The sequence below is a fragment of the Myiozetetes cayanensis genome, unplaced genomic scaffold, assembly GCF_022539395.1.
Source record: "Myiozetetes cayanensis isolate MyiCay16 unplaced genomic scaffold, myiCay2020 scf21, whole genome shotgun sequence".
Taxonomy (NCBI): Eukaryota; Metazoa; Chordata; class Aves; order Passeriformes; family Tyrannidae; genus Myiozetetes; species Myiozetetes cayanensis.
The window spans coordinates 8986783-9002976 of record NW_026087423.1 but is presented as its reverse complement, the minus strand read 5'-3'; the positions used below and the strand labels follow the sequence as shown (position 1 = coordinate 9002976).

Below are 16194 nucleotides of genomic sequence, written 5' to 3'. Positions count from 1 at the left end.
TCACTGTCAGCTCCTTGATGTTGTTTCTGAATCAGAACACAGAGGTGAGGTGTGTGCAATGCATCATATCCTGAGACATGTCTGTGAGAGTCTCAGATCTGATGACTCTGTGTGTCAGCTCAGAAAAAAACCCTGTTATTCTATCCCTTTCAATCGTGGTATGTACAAACCCAAAGCACGTGTACCCACTGAAAGAGCTTCAAGTTTTGTGTAGGCAAGATCTTGCATTCTTTCTTTTTTTTTTTTTTTTTTTTTTAGATAAGGATTTGTCTGTTAAACTTGCCAGATCATTTTCAAAATCTGCCAGTTTTCTTTGTTGTGACCAAAATCCATCCTGAAGGGCTGCCTAAAGAAATAAGCTTCACTCCTGAGACCTGAGTGGTTCCAGAAAACCTCTCCCTGGAGCATCCCTCATTTCTACCTGCCTTGTGACAGGGCTCTGGGGTCTCTATGTGGCCAGACATCTCTGGGATGTTCAGGGCCCTGCACATCACTGTGCTGTTACCTGTGCTGGGTCACTGAGAGCTCTGAGATGTGAGTAAATGTGTTGCTTTGAAGGATCCATCATTCTTAGGTCAGGGCTTTTAGGGAGGAATTGGTTGTGTAGTGACTGAATGGTGGCAGTGCTGGCAGTAATTTGTTCTTTGCAGAAAATCTGTAACACAGCTGATACAGTTTCTGAGCCTGGCCAGGTGAAAAACCTTCTAAAGAGTGTGTTAAAGAAGCATTTCCATCTCGGGGGAAAAAAAAAAAATTAAAAAAAAAGAGGGCAGAGCTGTGGCTGTGCTCTGGCAAAGAGAAAGCCGAGGAAGGGCTGTGTAGAGGATGGTACCTGCTTTTTGTGCACAGTAAATCCTCCTGCTTTCTGTGCACAGTAAATCCTGACCTCTACAACTCTCCTTCTGATAAGCAAATCTTCCATGAAGTGCCTGAGCGTAGCATAAGTTAATTTTACAGCTCTTTACAGTCGTACCGTGCTCCTGAGAGCTAATGTGGAAAACATTGATAGAGCAGTGCAGAATAGTGAGCACCTCTCTCTGAATGCTCACAGGTTGTTTCCTTGAAGCTCCTTTGCTTTTCCTTTACCCACAGATGGGAGTTTTACCTGCTGTAAGGCTGCATTACAAGTGCCTCTCTGCAATGAGCTCCCTGGGCGTTTCGGTGGCACGGGTTAATTTAGTGTATGCTGGAAAACACGGGGGCAGAATAACAACTCCATTGTATCTGTTAAATGGAGAAGCAGCACGTGACTCTTCCAGTTGTTCAGAGGTGTTTGGCATAGATTAAACTGTGGTCCCTTAGAAACATTTCTTTTGTATTCTGTGAAAGATTGCCTGCCATTTCCCTCTTGATTGAGGTTTTGCAGAGAGCCGAACCAGCTCATTGTCTGCCTTTCAAAAGCTTTTCCACTCTGTTATAATGATGGCAAATACTGTTTTTCAAAGTGGTTAAGATGCATAAAATCAGAAAAGCCTTTAAGGCAAGACAAAAGTAGAGTGAGTGAAAAGTGAAAGCAAAAGCTTTGGGTATCTACGGGAGCTGCGTGGCCTCCTCTGCCCTGGGAGAGCCGTGGGGAAGCCATTAGTGAGTGGGCAAAGTGCCACAGCATTTGTAGCACAGCCAGCAAGGTATGAGGATGTTTGAGTTGGAAGGATGTGGCTACAACAGGACTGACCAGGCTTAGGTGCTGATCCCTTTTGGGGCTTTCAGCTGGTGACCAAAAGCAGATGGAGACATTTGTGCCTTGTACAGCTGATGGTGGACCAAGCTCCCAGAAGCCAGAGACGTTCTGGTGGGTCAACCCCTCCTTCCTTGGCATTTTCCTGCTGGTTCCTCTGTTCCCAAGCCCTGCAGATTTATTTCTTGGAGAATCAGCCAGCTCTGTGTGGGGCCACCAAGCCGGCAAGAGAACAGAGGCAGAAACAAACAGCAGGATCCAAACTCTGCCCGAGGAGGGGAGCAGTACTGAGTGGTGCAAACTAAAATTAGAGAATGGGTTGAAAAAAGAACGGGCCTGAGGTAAGTGATGGATGGATTGTACAATGTGGAAAGGCTGCTGAGCACAGAGGGAGTAACTCTGGGGGATGGTGTTGAAACGTTCTCAGTCGCAGAGTGCAACAGCCATTCTTTCCCATGACTAATTGGACAGTTACTCAGTGCTTTGACAGCCTGAGACACAGACTAAAATTGTGATTGTGGGCTATTAGTCTACTTGGCTGTAATATTTGTATGCTTTTTTACTCCTTTCCCATAGATTTTAAGTTTAATTGGACTGACACTGCATAATGTTCTGCTCCCACTTGCTTCCTAATGGTGCACGTGGGCTCTGAGTCTTTTGTTGTTAAACAAGTGTGTTGACTGTGTATGGGTTATTAATTATATACTGTGGCAAAGTGTGTTCCATCCCAGTAACTGGAGCTTTGTCTAAGCCACTGTGTCTTAGGCTAAATATGCCCAAATTGCTGCACGGTGGTGAAGTGGTTTTAGAAAGCACTTTTGCAGAACTTTTGCTTCACCGAAGCACTCGAATGACTAAGTTCACCCGCTGCCTGTTGGAGCCCAAAGGTAGAGTTTTATCTTGCCAAGGGGAGGCAGGTTGCAGTTGGAATAATGTGGATGTGACCACAGGCTGTTCTTTGTGATGGGCCTGAGCAAGAGAGGGCAGGGAAGCAAAGAGGTGACTGCAGGTGGCCTTTGATGGGGTGCATTCGGACAACCAGAACCTACTGACAAGGTTATGGGATCTGTTGTGACTGTCAGGGAAATGATGTCGCACAGGGAGAATCAGGCATCCTTTATTTGCTGCCAGGAAACTGCGAAAGTGTGTTATAAAACGCTTTGGGATGTTGCCACTGGGTACAGAATCAGTGGATATCTGAACAGTTGCTTTATGTGGATATCGAGGTGGTTTGGAGCAGGATTTGTTAGTGGGTTTTCTGATTTATTTGAGGGTTTTTTTGCATGGAGTTTTTGTTACATTTACTATTTTTACTTCATGTTGAAAAGCAAACCCAGAACTACAGACTAAAGCTTTTTAAATTCAGATGAAGACTCCTCTCTATCCTGGCTTGTCTCATGGTCATTTGCAGCTTCCTTTCGTATGATGAAGTTCAACGCCACAAATCATTTACAGGAGTCAACACCTCATGTTTGCAACCAGCTTCTGAGGTGGTGAGCTGAAAGCCAAGTGATTTACATGTTTGCACCCTCCTCAACTCTTCACAGATGATCTTCCTCCACAGAGCGGTGGGAAATGTTATAATTAAATCAATGTACAGTGACGGGTACTCTGAAATCAATCTGCATATGAATGTTTGTGCATGTGTGCTTTTCTTGTTTGTTTGGGTGGTTTTCTTTTTTTTTTAAACAAAAGCTACAAAAATGCAAAAATTCTCTAGGACTTGATTTCTTCCATTGCACAGGGAGGGAAGCAGTGTCTGGACGAGTTAGGTCAGTCATTAATAGCTGGTTCCTGAACTCCTATAGCTGTGTGGGGCCCTCAGTGTCCCTCCTGTGTCCCTCCTGCCTGCTGGAAGCTGAGGCTGAGCGGGGAAATCAGTGATATTCTCACTGCTGTGCACGGAGGAGCTGCTCAACTTCTCTCCCCTAGCACTGAAGACTTTCTCTCCAAGCCACGACTTTTTATTTTTCCATTTCTTTTGTTACCTGCACGACCTCATTCTCCTCCAGGTTTTCTCCCCGCGTTTGGGGAAGAGAAATGGCCCATCCCACTGAAGGCCACAGGCTGGGAAAGTAATCTTGTCTTTTTGACTTCATAACTAACCTGGAGGGGTAGAGACACAACCGCTGTGAAACCCTGTAGTGCCATCCTGTTTTCAAAGGAACGAGGTTTTAAGGAGGGATGATTTGGGATGTCTAATCAAAGCAGTGTGAGCAGGGCACACAGGGAGGTCTGGGGGTTGGCAGGAAGCAGTCCAGGCAATTTTTTGAGATCTGAGGAGGCAGAGAGGGAACTTCAAGAGACTTTTTCTTTACCCCCAAGTGGTTTTCATGTTCCCTGTGATGTTAGTCCATTAAAACACAGGTATGTGGTCGGTGGCATCTGTGCCTCTACACAGAGAATTTCTGAGGAGTTGGTGCACTGGTAGATCAAGGCTGAATCCGGGAGCGTGAGCGGATCCTGCTGAGCCCTTGAACAGAGGAAACCTTGGGATGAGAGCAAGGGGGACGTCGTTCACTTCTGTGTCTGATCACAGTCTGTTTTCAAGCTGTTCCAAGCAAGGCTGAAGTGGACATTTTGGATGTGGAAATCCAAAGGATGGTTGTGGTGTTGGGGACTGAATTAGAGGGAGAGAAACGTTTCCTTGGCTCTCGGTGTGGGTGTGATGGGAGTTTAATCTTCGTCGTTAAGCTCTGCTGGTTGCCAATCATAACGGGAGGTGAAGAGGCCGAAACATCCTCCTGTAGTTCTGCAGAAAGTAATCTGATATGGGAAATAACTCTGAATCTCGACTAAGTCTGAACACAATTAAGTTGCTTGTTCTGCCCCTAGAAGGTCGCAGTCTGCCGGCTCGTACTTCCCTCTCCCACAGGGAGCTCCCTTCTGAAAGTCAGGCAGAGAAATGCATCAAATATTGATAAATTTAATCTTACTGTGCAAATGAAGTTCGGGTTTCGCTGGTCCATGACATTAGTGCTGATCTCAGAAGCCATTTCCTCCTGATAGCTTGGCTTGGGAGGGCTGGTGGCATTAAGAACTGACCAAAGAGCAGAGCAGACGATGAAGTGCTCAGATCTGGAAGGAGATAAACATACAAAAATACACTCCTTGTTTGTTTAAAAAATCAATCAAACAAAAAACCCAAACAAGAACACAAACAAACAAACCTCAAAAGGGGTATTTAGGCTGAACATCATAGAAACTGTGACAGTAATGAGATCTAAGGTTTTTTTGTACAATAGTGGAGCAGATGTTGCTGGAAACACCTCAGAAACCCTGCACAAAGTGGGACCATCCCACTTTGGCCATGCTCCTGGAGGTGGAGGGTGGCTTAAGAGGGAAGTGTTTCCTCATGGTGGTGCTTAGGGAGCTTGATCTGCAGCTCCCAAAACCTAAATGGTTTCAAGGTAGCCCAAAGTGATCGTAGTACCATAATCCCACTGACAGCAAATCCCACTGCTCCTTTTGGCATGTCCTTCAGCCCATCTCTGCCTCAGTTTCCCAGTAATTAAAGTGGGAAACGATACCAATTGAGTATTTATTTTCAGAAGGGCTCCTGAAGATCAATATGGTCAGTATTGGTCAGTATTTACAGAAGCTTTTAAAGCACCATCACTGCTGTGTGCTACAGTAAATAACAGTCTGGAGCTTTGACCTGTCGTGAGCTTTTAGGGACTAATATTGGTGAAAATCCTAAGTGACTATAATGTTTTAAAAGTCTCAGTGGTATTATGATGTTTACCAGTGAGTCTGAGTCTTGAGGAAAGTATCTGTTGCCTGGTGCATTGTGTGTTGATACTGAGGCATTTCTTCCTTTCAGATATGCGATACATTGAAATATTTTAAATTGGCTTTGGCCGCTCCGTTTCTCTCAGAAGACAGATGGTATCTGCAAAATAAAGCATCTTTATTCTCTCCCTTACTTTGCTTTCTATCCCATTATCTCAGAAGCTCATATTTGTAATGCTGTTTCACTGATATGTAGAAATCAGGTGCAGAAACCAGGTTTCCAAGGAAAGAGAAGGTTTTAGGCTTAGCACTACTGGTGTGGGATGTGCTTCAGTCATGTAACAATTGGAGTGGGCTGGGTAGTGTTCATCAAGGAATGACTCGAAACTCTTCTGGATTAAAAAAAACCAACACAATCAGTGGGTTTTTGTTGTTGATGTTGGCATTTTTTTTTTTTTTTTTTTTTTTCCTGGGAACATACTTGCCTTTAAAGGTTGGATCTAAATGTTACAACTTGCCAGAAATTCAGGGGGCTGCAATTACGGTCTGTGTGTGGCTCCTGCTTGATGAAGCAGACACTCACAGGAGGACAAAGTCCTCCATCCAGAATTAGGAAATCCCTTCCCTAGTTAAAAACAGTCACAGAAGACTTGGCTGATTTCTCAGTGCATGGTTGGTCAGCAAGAATTCAGGAGATAAAAGCACACAAAGTGACGGGTTTGCCACTCTGACTGTGGGAAGGTCCTTCACTGCAGCGCTGTGGGTTTGATGTCACTGTAATATCCTGAGGTTTTGGGAAGGGCACACCTTGAACCCTGCAGTTGGCAGCCCTGGTGACGGGGGTGTTTGGCTTTGCAGGCCTGCGGAAGGTGATGGTGCGAGCCCACCGGCAGGCGTGGTGCTGGCAGGACGAGTGGTACGGGCTCACCATCGAGGACATCCGGCGGCTGGAGAAGGAGGCCCAGCTGATGCTGGCCCAGAAGATGGCCCAGTTCTGCAGCGAAAGTGACCCCGAGCAGCACGGTGTCAAGGACACCCCTGGGGAGAAGGAGGTGGAAGCCAACACAGTTTCATCCTGCTGACACTGAGGATTCTGCTGCCAACAGCGAGCCAGCCTCTGGGAGGTCGCTCACCAAGCAGTGGTCAACCTCTTCCAAGTCCTCACGGTCTTCAAAGAGGGGAGGTAAGGTGACTTGCTCTTCTGAACTGCGTGGAGGTTGGGCTTTGGGGAAGTCAGACGGTGTCTCCCTGTGTCAGGTACCTTTGGGACAATGGGTATTTCTCCTGTGGGTGCTGATAACTCAGGGACCTTCTCTGCTGGTGTCACAGGCTCAGTCTTCTCAGGTGGCTTGTTTTGGGTCTGAGAATGGCATCCCATAACTGTGACTCAGTGTCACGTGGCAGAGTTCTTGCCAATGTCAAAAGCAGAGAAACTATGAAAGCACCACAGAGGAGCAGGCAGGAGCTGGCTGGCAGCGTGGAGTGTCAGAAGACAAGCCAGCAGCACAGAGGGAGAAAGTTCTTGCTACCTGTGAGCCACAAGGCCCTTCAGTGGTGCTCCCTCCTGGATATCTGCTTGTCTGCAGGCACCTGTGCTCCTTGGCCGGGGTTATTGGTTCCCTTCAGAAGGATGTTGGGCTCCGTGGGTGCTGCAGTGTAGCTCCCACAGCAAAGCACCTCTTCAGCTACTGGGGAGATGGAGACAGGAACCCCAAAAGGTGGGTGGGGGCTGCTGCTTTCCTCTGGTGATGATGTGCAGTAGCTGTTTGGAGATGATACCTCACTCTGGGATTAGGTGGGACCATGGATCACAGTTATATTCCCTTTGAAACACCATTCAGGGAGATTTCAGGATTTTGATGTTAAGGCTCCCCTGTGGATGCCCTGTAAGGACTCAGCTTTGAGCCCTGGATTTTGTCCCTCCCCTCTCCCTTGGCAGTCACCTTGTTTTGCTGTACTGAACTCTTCCCTTGCTCAGGCTGTTCTGTACAAAGGGGTGAATCCCCAGGGAGTTACAGCCAGAAGGTTTGAACCCTCAGCAATTCCCTCTCCTTTTAGTCAAGCACAACTGGTTAGCAGAGTTACAGCAGCTCTCCCTGCAAGAGGGAAAAACAAAAGTCTTGATTTTTCTGAAAGCCCCAAGGGGCAGAATTTCTTCCAGTGACGGTGGAAGGGAACATTTGGGTGAGTGAAGCTTCTCCATCTCTCATATGCACTAAATATTGTGAGTTGAGTCTCCATTTTTATTTCCCACTCCATCACTGATTTCATCACGGGGTGAATGAGAGAGGAGCAGTAGTTTTACCTTGCGATGACTCACTCGAGTGAGCCCCAGGGAAGAACCTACCAGATGCTTCATAAATCACTGCATAAAGATAAAAATGCTGGCTACTTTGCCTCCACCAGGATTTGATATTGATGCACCCATCTCCCATTATGCTCTTTGTACAAACCCCCTTTTCCACTGCTGCCATGTTCACTGGGAGCTGGAGTTTTCAGACCTCTCAAGATTTCACTCGTAGGTTTTCAGTGGGAGCAAAGCATGAATTTCTTTTTCAATTGCAGAATGTCTCAGCTTTTACAAGAAAAAGTAATGAAAGAAATTAATTGTGATGTGCTGGGAAGTACGTCACGGAGATATTTTAATCCTCCTCCATGCTGGCACTATATTACCATATGGAAGCAAGGAGGGCTGTCGCGACGTGCCGCCACCTCCAGCTGAAAAAAAAATGCCTTTTCTCCCGAAGATCTCAGTCCTTTCCCTACCACCCGAGTGAGACCTCTGATAGCAGGACCCTTGTCACCATTCCATATGTTATTATATGCTCTATTTTTAGCAACCATTATGCGAGTGCCTTGACGTCACTCCGGCGTGAATTAGCTCTGCTCTGCCAGCCTCCTCCTCGCTGCTCCCCGAGGGGTGGGCGGTTGGGTGCTGGGGGCTGCTGAGCTGCAATTAGATGACTCTGCACAGGGTCTCCCTCCTCTTTCCATCTGACAACCAGACAAAAAAAAAATCAGAAGAATTTTGGTTGTATATTTAACGCTGTTGGAACAATAGCGTGAAAGGGCTCGTGCAGCTGTCACAGTCACCGGAGCCTTTCCACGTCTTGAATATGCTAAATGAGAATTTGTCAGTCTCCTCAGGTTTTTGCTGGGTTAGGTGGCTGCTGCAAGGGCTTTGTGTGCGCTGTTTGACAGGCACGAGGGGAGAAACCCTCTCTCCCATCGTTCTCTGGACGGTGCTCCCTTCAGCAGGCGGCCGATCTATGACAAGTTCAGCCCAGAAGAGCTCAGGCTGGATTGTTGCTAAATTATATCTGAAAAAAAAATAAAATAAAAAAGCAATAACATGATTATATTTAGCACAGGGAACTCTGGAGGGGAGAGTGAAAGGGAGCAGGTAGGTGTGAGAACAGGAGGGCAAACAGCACCCAATGGACTGTTGGGTTTCTCCTTGCTCTGTCAGGACCCTGCTCCGACAGCTCCCGATGAAGTAGTTGGATGGCATGTTGTTTAAATCATTCAAGTTTAAAGTTTAAATAGATCTCTAATCCAATTTGTGTGGAAGCAATTTCCTTCCAGAAAACAGATTATTTCTCTCCAGGCTGCTCTGCTCAGTTACCCACCCGAAAGTTAGCGAAGCAGAGGCACGGTCTGTGTGCTGATGAGAGGCACAGAGAAAGCCTCCAATCAGCCTGCTTCCTTCCCTAATTGCAAACTTTAAAACCCAGCTGATTTTGCACGTCCTACTAACAATTATAAATAGCTGCCATTCAAAATAGCAGAAGAGTGATCCAAGCAGCAGCTTGCTTTAATGTAGCATCTTGCTGGCAGGTTCTAACAACAGTAAACAGACAGGATCTGTAAAGCGGCACACTGACATCACACCAGCATCATCAGGGTTTGGGGTTTTTAATATTGCAGCAGGGAATTTTCACAGAGAACACACGATTCTCCCTCCAGCAAAGATCATGTTGGGAACTCTCCGCGTTGCCGCTGTAGCGTTTCGCATCAGGCTTTCCTGTTTTTTCCAGCAAGCCCCTCGCGCCATAGTATCTCCGAGTGGAGGATGCAGAGCATTGCCAGGGATTCAGATGACAGCTCAGATGATGAATTCTTTGATGCACATGGTACGTGGAGCCTCAGTCACCGTCGCTTCTCCCCTGAAATGGTGGGGTAAGGGAGCGGAAGGCACGAGGGTGGGGGGTGAGCAGGGAAGGAAGCGAGACTTTTCTGCTTTGAAGTCTTTTCCTTTCTCACCACGACACGGTGCAGCTTCTTCCAGCATCACCCAGCAGACTCTTACATTTAACACAGCAACATTTCAGATTCTGATGTGTTTGAAGGGATCTTGAACAGTCATAGCCTTTGGAGCTGTATTTTATGTTGTGCAAATGAGTGTGGGTAAAAAGTAACTGCGCTGTGGGTGTGTCCTAATGATTCACTGAGACTGATTATTTTTCTAATTTGTTTTTTAATCAGTAAGAGGTATGATTAATCGGCCTGTCTGGACCTGAAGAAACCCAAATTTGCCTTTATTAACTCCTTATTCTCACGTTCCAAGAAATACAATAGTGAATGCAGCGAGGTACTTCAGGTGCCAAAATTAATCAGTGTTGATACCAGAACCCTCAAAGTGATTTTGATTATCTGTATTAAGAGAAAGCTGTGTTATTTGTTTTTAATCTGTAACGTGTGTGTGGAGGAGCTTTGTTCTGCTGCACTCTTCTCGTGTATTGTACTTAATGCAAATTTAAGCATGAAGGGCTCCATCTCTACTGGCAACAGATGGACTCTTCTCCCAGCTTGTCTGATGGAAGTGAGATGTGCAATATGCGCTGATGAAGTTGGTGACCTTTCTGTGAAGTGCAGTTGTTAGAAGATGACGCCCCAGTTCTGTAAAGCTCAATTTCGCTGGTGTTCAGCTAAAGTTCAGTCTCCAAAAATCGATAGCGTTGTGTTCCAGAAGAGCTCTCCCATCAGTATTGAGGCACAGGTCTCAAATTCTGGGGTGGGAAGTGGCATGTTAGTGTAGTGACTTGTACAGCAGCAGCTGAAATGGTTGGGACACGTGTAAGTCAGGGGGTGAACGTGTGTCTCTTGCCTGGAAGGAGAAGGGCCAACTTAGTTTACCTGTCTCTATTTATTAACTTATGTAGCATTCACACAAAGTATGTAAGGGGTTTATGGTAGCCATATACGTGCAGGAGAAGAGGAGTGAGTCATGGAAACGGCATCCTTGCTATCCACTGCTTTTTGCCTCTTTAATTACTCAGTAATAGAACTGAGATGGAGATGGCTCGGCCTGGGATCCAGAGCCCCAGGGAATCCCTGGCATGCTCCTAACAGGCCTGGGAGGGGGGATTAACAAAAATGAGCCTCTTGCACCTCTGTTGCAATACTTCTAGGAGCTTGGTAAGAGTAGAAGCAGCTCCTCTCCTGCAACAGCGAGTCTCGGGGTACGTACAGTTTGTCCTCTGCAGTCCCCACAGTTGGGTTGAAAACTGTGCCCAAATCTGGTGGGATTTTGGTTTAGGAGTCAAAGGCTATTGATGTGTGTGCAGTTGAACACAGCCCTGTCCCTGGGGGGGATCTCTTGGTGCCCCTTTGGCCTGCAGACGACACGTCCCAGCTCCGGGTCTGAGAACAGGGATGAAGCTCCGCTTGCAGCTCATCCTGCGGGGTCGGTGCCATGGGAACTGGCACGGATCAGGATGTGAGTCAACACCGAGCAGGGTTCCTCTGAAGTGCTTCCCATACACACATTTCCTCACAGTGCAGTGGGCGTAACCCGAGCCCCAGAAGATTCCTTGTCTCCAGCTTCCCACTCATCCTCATTCACTGGCGCGCTCTGGTAAAGATAGTGACAAGTGCAGTAATATCGAATATCTATCCTGTAATAAATGCTAATAACGGGAGTAATATCCCATTCAGGGATCACTTGAGCAGCAGTAAGGGCTGTAATTAAACCTCTCAAGGAATTAAGTTTAATATTTAGATGAAGTTGCTTTGAGTACAATTGTCCTTTTCATTCTCTGCCAGCACGTGAGAAAGCACTCGCTTTCCAGTTGCTCTGGACAGGTAGCTCCACGCTCCCTTGTGCAGGGGAATTGGAATTTACTCAGATTTTTTTCCATAGCTGAAAAAGGAAATGGCATGCTGATGCAAAATTTCCAGGTTGCTCTCTTTTTATGGTCAAAGTTGAAATAGAAACTCCTAAAAATAATCGGCCTTTGCTTGGATCTGCATTAAGTCCCCTTCATATAATTTGGTTTTTAAGCTATTACTCAGATTTGCTGAAAAGATGAGTATATTTCATAATCTTTTGGTTCCCCATTGTAGGATTTTTCCAACTAATTATTTTACTAAGTGTAGAGCAGTAAGAAAGGGGAAATCCTAGTCTGGGCCTCTGAAGATTACAGCTTTTAGATCTGCAAGACATCTGTAATTACTGCTGTTATTACATTTATAACTCTTTATTAAATTTACAAGCTCAGAATTTTCAGGAAAGAAATACTAAGCACAGAACAATAAATAAATTAGAAAGCACTTAACCTTTGTAACAGTAAGAGATACATCCTCAGTGGAATAAAAGGAAAAGAGAGAGTGTCTCCTTTGTATTACATGGTCATTTTAATTACACTTCTGGGAACATAATATTTTTAGGACCCTTATTTTTTATCAGCTGCAGTTGAACTGAGCCAGGGGATTGAGAAGATCCTGAAGTAGGAGGGAAATGGCAGATATGTGTACTCAGTGTGACCAAACAAGTCTCATCTCCTGAGCAAATCAGCCTGGGGAGTTCACATTTCCTTCATCGCTCCTGCCTTTTTAGGTGTTTGATCCTGTTAACAACAGTGATCTTTGTCCCTGCTGCCCCCAAAGACATCCCAGAGCTCTCAAACAGCTCTGGGAGGATCCCAGTGGCAAACCTTGCTTTGTCCTGTACAGGAGCATTGTGGCTGCTTTAGCACCCTCAGAAAGAATGACAAGAAAGGTCAAACTTGGTGCCCGAGGTGGTAGCACTAAAAACCCATGTTATTTTGTCCATGCTTTAGGAGTTTTGTTTGTTAGAAACATGCAACTAAAACATTTTGTTTACTTGGTTTCTATGTAACAAAAGCTGGTAAAGTGTTGTGGTTTATTATGACTTAAGCCATCCAAATGTTTATAGATAACATAGAGCTATAGGGCCTTAGTTTTATTTAAAACTCTGTTCTGTATTTTTGTCTGTGTACATATTTTTGTGTGTGTGACTCTCAAAAAATCTGTTTTTTAAAGAGGACTTGTCTGACAATGAGGAAATGTTCCCGAAAGAAATAACCAAATGGAGTTCCAATGATCTGATGGATAAAATTGAAACCCCCGAATGCGATGATGTCCAGGGTAATTTTTTTAAAGTACAAACTGCATGTGCTATTTTACAGTATTTCCCGGCGATTGTTACAGCCACATCCTGAGCAAGGTAAAACTTGTTATCCTCATATCACAAAAGCGGAGACAGAGCATAAAAACGACTGCCCAGTGCTGCTGAAAAAGAATTGCTCAGTGGGAGCTGGGATAGCTCTTGATTCTCTTTTATTTTCCTCGTTGGCTCCTTTGTGTGACAGTCAGGATTCTCTCCTGTAATGATGAAATATTCCAGCTCTGTCTCAAATGACTTGAATTTCTCCTGACTCTTCTTTCCTTTTGCTCCATCCTTTGTTCTTGACCACATCTGCCTGGGTTTTATTTTCTGCTCATCATTATGAAATGGTGAAAGGAAGCTGCAGCTCCTCAGCCAGAGCGATTCATGTGGCAGCACGGTGGAAGATGACACTGGTACAAAGTCAGTCTGTGTAGGCACAGACGTAGGAACACATCAAATCTCTGCTCCCCAGCACAGCTCAAACAATTCCTTTTCTTTTCCAAAAAGCCAGTCATTTCTGACAATTGTGCAGGGATTTCCCATTGTTGCCATCCTTAATAAAGCAGCGATACCGGATCGCTGTAATGAGAGAAGAGCTCGCTAATGTCTTCAGCTCTTACCGAGGTTAGGAGAAATTGCTGGGAAATAAATGACCCGGCGTTGCCCAGGCTTCTCAGGTGGAAGGAGGCAAGAGGGAGGGAGAGGGCAGTTTGGTGAAATAATGAAGGAGATGTGAGGCAGAAGAGGCTGAGAGGCATTGGAACAAAGAGTGTCTTTATGGAAGAGTGTCAGCGCTGACATTTTACACCTCTGCTTGCAGGTGACTTGTACCAGGAGACATCAGCAGAGTACCACGTTGGCTCCAGCGTGGAGAGGCTCAGCATCATCGAAGTAAGTGCTTTGGTTTCTTGGAGTGAGATCCTTTGTTGCTGGAGTTATGTCTGTATGGGATAAACGGGGGTAAACATTTAAGACTCGTTTCTGTGAGTGACATTTTGTCTCCGTGTGCTGCTGAGCTGCACCGGCACCCGCGTGCTTCGGATTTAAGGGACTATTTCACCCACCTTTTGAACATCATGTAGAAAATTCTCTGTAGTTTGCAGGCAGCTTCAGCTGGAAAAAACTACTAATCCTGTGAGGATAAGTGTGGCCTGAGGCACTGCTGGGTAGAGGTCATGCTGGTTGGTGATGGGAGTGGGAGAACATGTTCCTGCAGCACCAAGGGGCAGGGGACACCGCTCGGCTGCAGCCCACGATGATGTGGAGCTGCTCAGGGTCTTGTTTGGAAGCCAGTTACAGCACAGCCTGTGTCAGTGCTTGGGTAAAATAATAAATAACAACACTCCCACCCCAGCTTTCTAGACTTGCATATTTAGGTTTCTGTAATTCAGAATCGGTGAGACATCCAGGAGCAGCTGTAGTCGTCCTGCCCGTGAAGCATCTGCCTGTCAGTGCTGCAGAGGTGGTGTTGCTGCTTTGCAGAGTGCCTACGTTGTGTCTAAGTGGTCCCTCAAAGACCATGAGCATGGTTTTGAAATTACTGTCTGTGCCAGACTTGAAGTTCATGGTGATTTGACTTTTCCATAATAGACTGAGAGCTCAAGGGCCACGGGGAGAGTGGGTGGCTGGGATGGCAGCGGCTCTGGCTGCCTCGAGATAAGCAAGTCACAGCCCTAAAATTTCTCTTGGAGCTCAAGGTAGTGTGGAGAACTTGTCTTCCTCAGAGGGCTGCACAAACTCAACCCCCTCCTGTTTCTGCCTTCATTTTAGGAAAAGAACAGGCTTCAAACTGAGATGAAAAAGACAGTTATTTGTAGTTGTTCACAAGCTGTCTGCTAAAATGGTATGAAATTCCTATGCCACCATTGCAGTGATTTTTCAGGTTGAGAGCTTCCTCACCATAAGGTGGTTCAGGGTATCTTAAGAGGCTCCAGATCTTACAAGGAAGTTCTAAATAGTCACCTCCACCCGTAAAGTAATCAGCAGTTCCCCTGTTCCCTTCAAGGGCAGGGGTTAATGAACTGAAAGGGAAAGGTGCTGATAAAGTTCTGCACGCCCTGAGCCTGGTGACTCATGTTGTTTTCAGAATGAGCACTTAAAACAGTTTGTCTGGAAGCAGAAGAGGTGCCTGAGATGCTGGGAGAGCTCCACCCGTGCCTCCAGCCAGGTACAAAGTTCACTGTGCAGGCACTGGAAACTGGAGTCAGAGGAGGTTTTAAGAGCAGGCATTAATACAGTGGAATGGCACTGAGAAATTAATGACCATTCTTATGCAGGAGGTCTGGAAAATCTTTATTACGGATTTGGATGTGAATTTTAGTCCTTCTGGTGGGCTGTGTGTTAAGACATGCTTTAACATTATCTGGTAAAAATGTAAGCTCGTTGTTAGGTTGCTAATGTGTGCCTGGGCATGCTTTCCTCCCACCAGCAGGGATTGTGAGGGACTCAATCACTGCTCAAAGGACAGCCAGGGACTAAGAATGCTAAAATTAGAAGAATTTGCCAAATGGAAATACAGCTGCCCTTCACCCCTTCCACACCCCCTCCCAGTGGCTGTTTCTCTGCCTTAGCAGGGAGTTGCTCAGGATGTTCTCAGGTGTTGTCTCTGAGCACAGGGCTCAGGCACAGGAGTGTTTGCACATATCTCAGTGTGGGATGGAGGATTTGAGTCTGTATGGGAGCTCTAAACACTGAAAGCTCTGGCAGCAAATAGATATTAAAAAGAGTTACTGCTCTGCTGTGCTGTAATATGTCAAATGGATGCTCTTATACCTGCTCCTGGGGCTTCAGGATTGGGCTCACAGCTGGTCTGGCAGATCATTTAATGAGAACCCAATTTGGATACAGTTCCCTCCTTCCCCCAAGCTGCAGCCTGTCCAGTTCCTCTTTTGCACCAGTTTAAGCAACTATGAAGTCTTATTTATAACTTCTGTTGCAGGCAAACATGCCATGACTGGTCTTCCTACAACTTTTCTCAGTAACTTGCCACTTGCTGACCTGTTCGATCTCATTTGTTAATTTTGTGTGCCACTGCCAAGGGCTGCAGCTGAGCTCAGCACCCCACAGAAAGCAACACCCATCTCTTAGTTCTGTATTTTTCCACCCTGATGCACACAAGTAATTTCTTCACTCCTGCCGTGTTTTACCTGGATACAATTTTATGCCTTTTTTTTTTTTAAGCTTCCAGCATTCCTTCTGCTTGAGACAATCAGTTGCCCTGAGGCTGTGTGTGGATTTGTGGGTGGGCATGGGTAGGATAAGAGACCTGGAAGGAGTAGTCAGGTCCTCAGGGGTTGTATTCAGGTGTATTTAATGGCCTTTGCCAGAAATAAGGCACAAGTCAAACCTCTTTGCGAAATGAGCCTTTCCCTGT

The 16194-nt window shown here is 45.9% G+C and overlaps 1 protein-coding gene across 1 annotated transcript in view; it reads left to right on the top strand.

Annotated features, from left to right (window-relative positions):
* The window catches only part of PITPNM2 (phosphatidylinositol transfer protein membrane associated 2), a 112312-nt gene that overhangs the window by 66285 nt on the left and 29833 nt on the right, over positions 1-16194 (top strand). Inside the window, 5 exon segments of the mRNA XM_050318802.1 lie at positions 6269-6485; positions 6487-6593; positions 9448-9543; positions 12695-12799; positions 13642-13712. Of these exon segments, the coding sequence (XP_050174759.1) occupies positions 6269-6485; positions 6487-6593; positions 9448-9543; positions 12695-12799; positions 13642-13712 (596 nt within the window).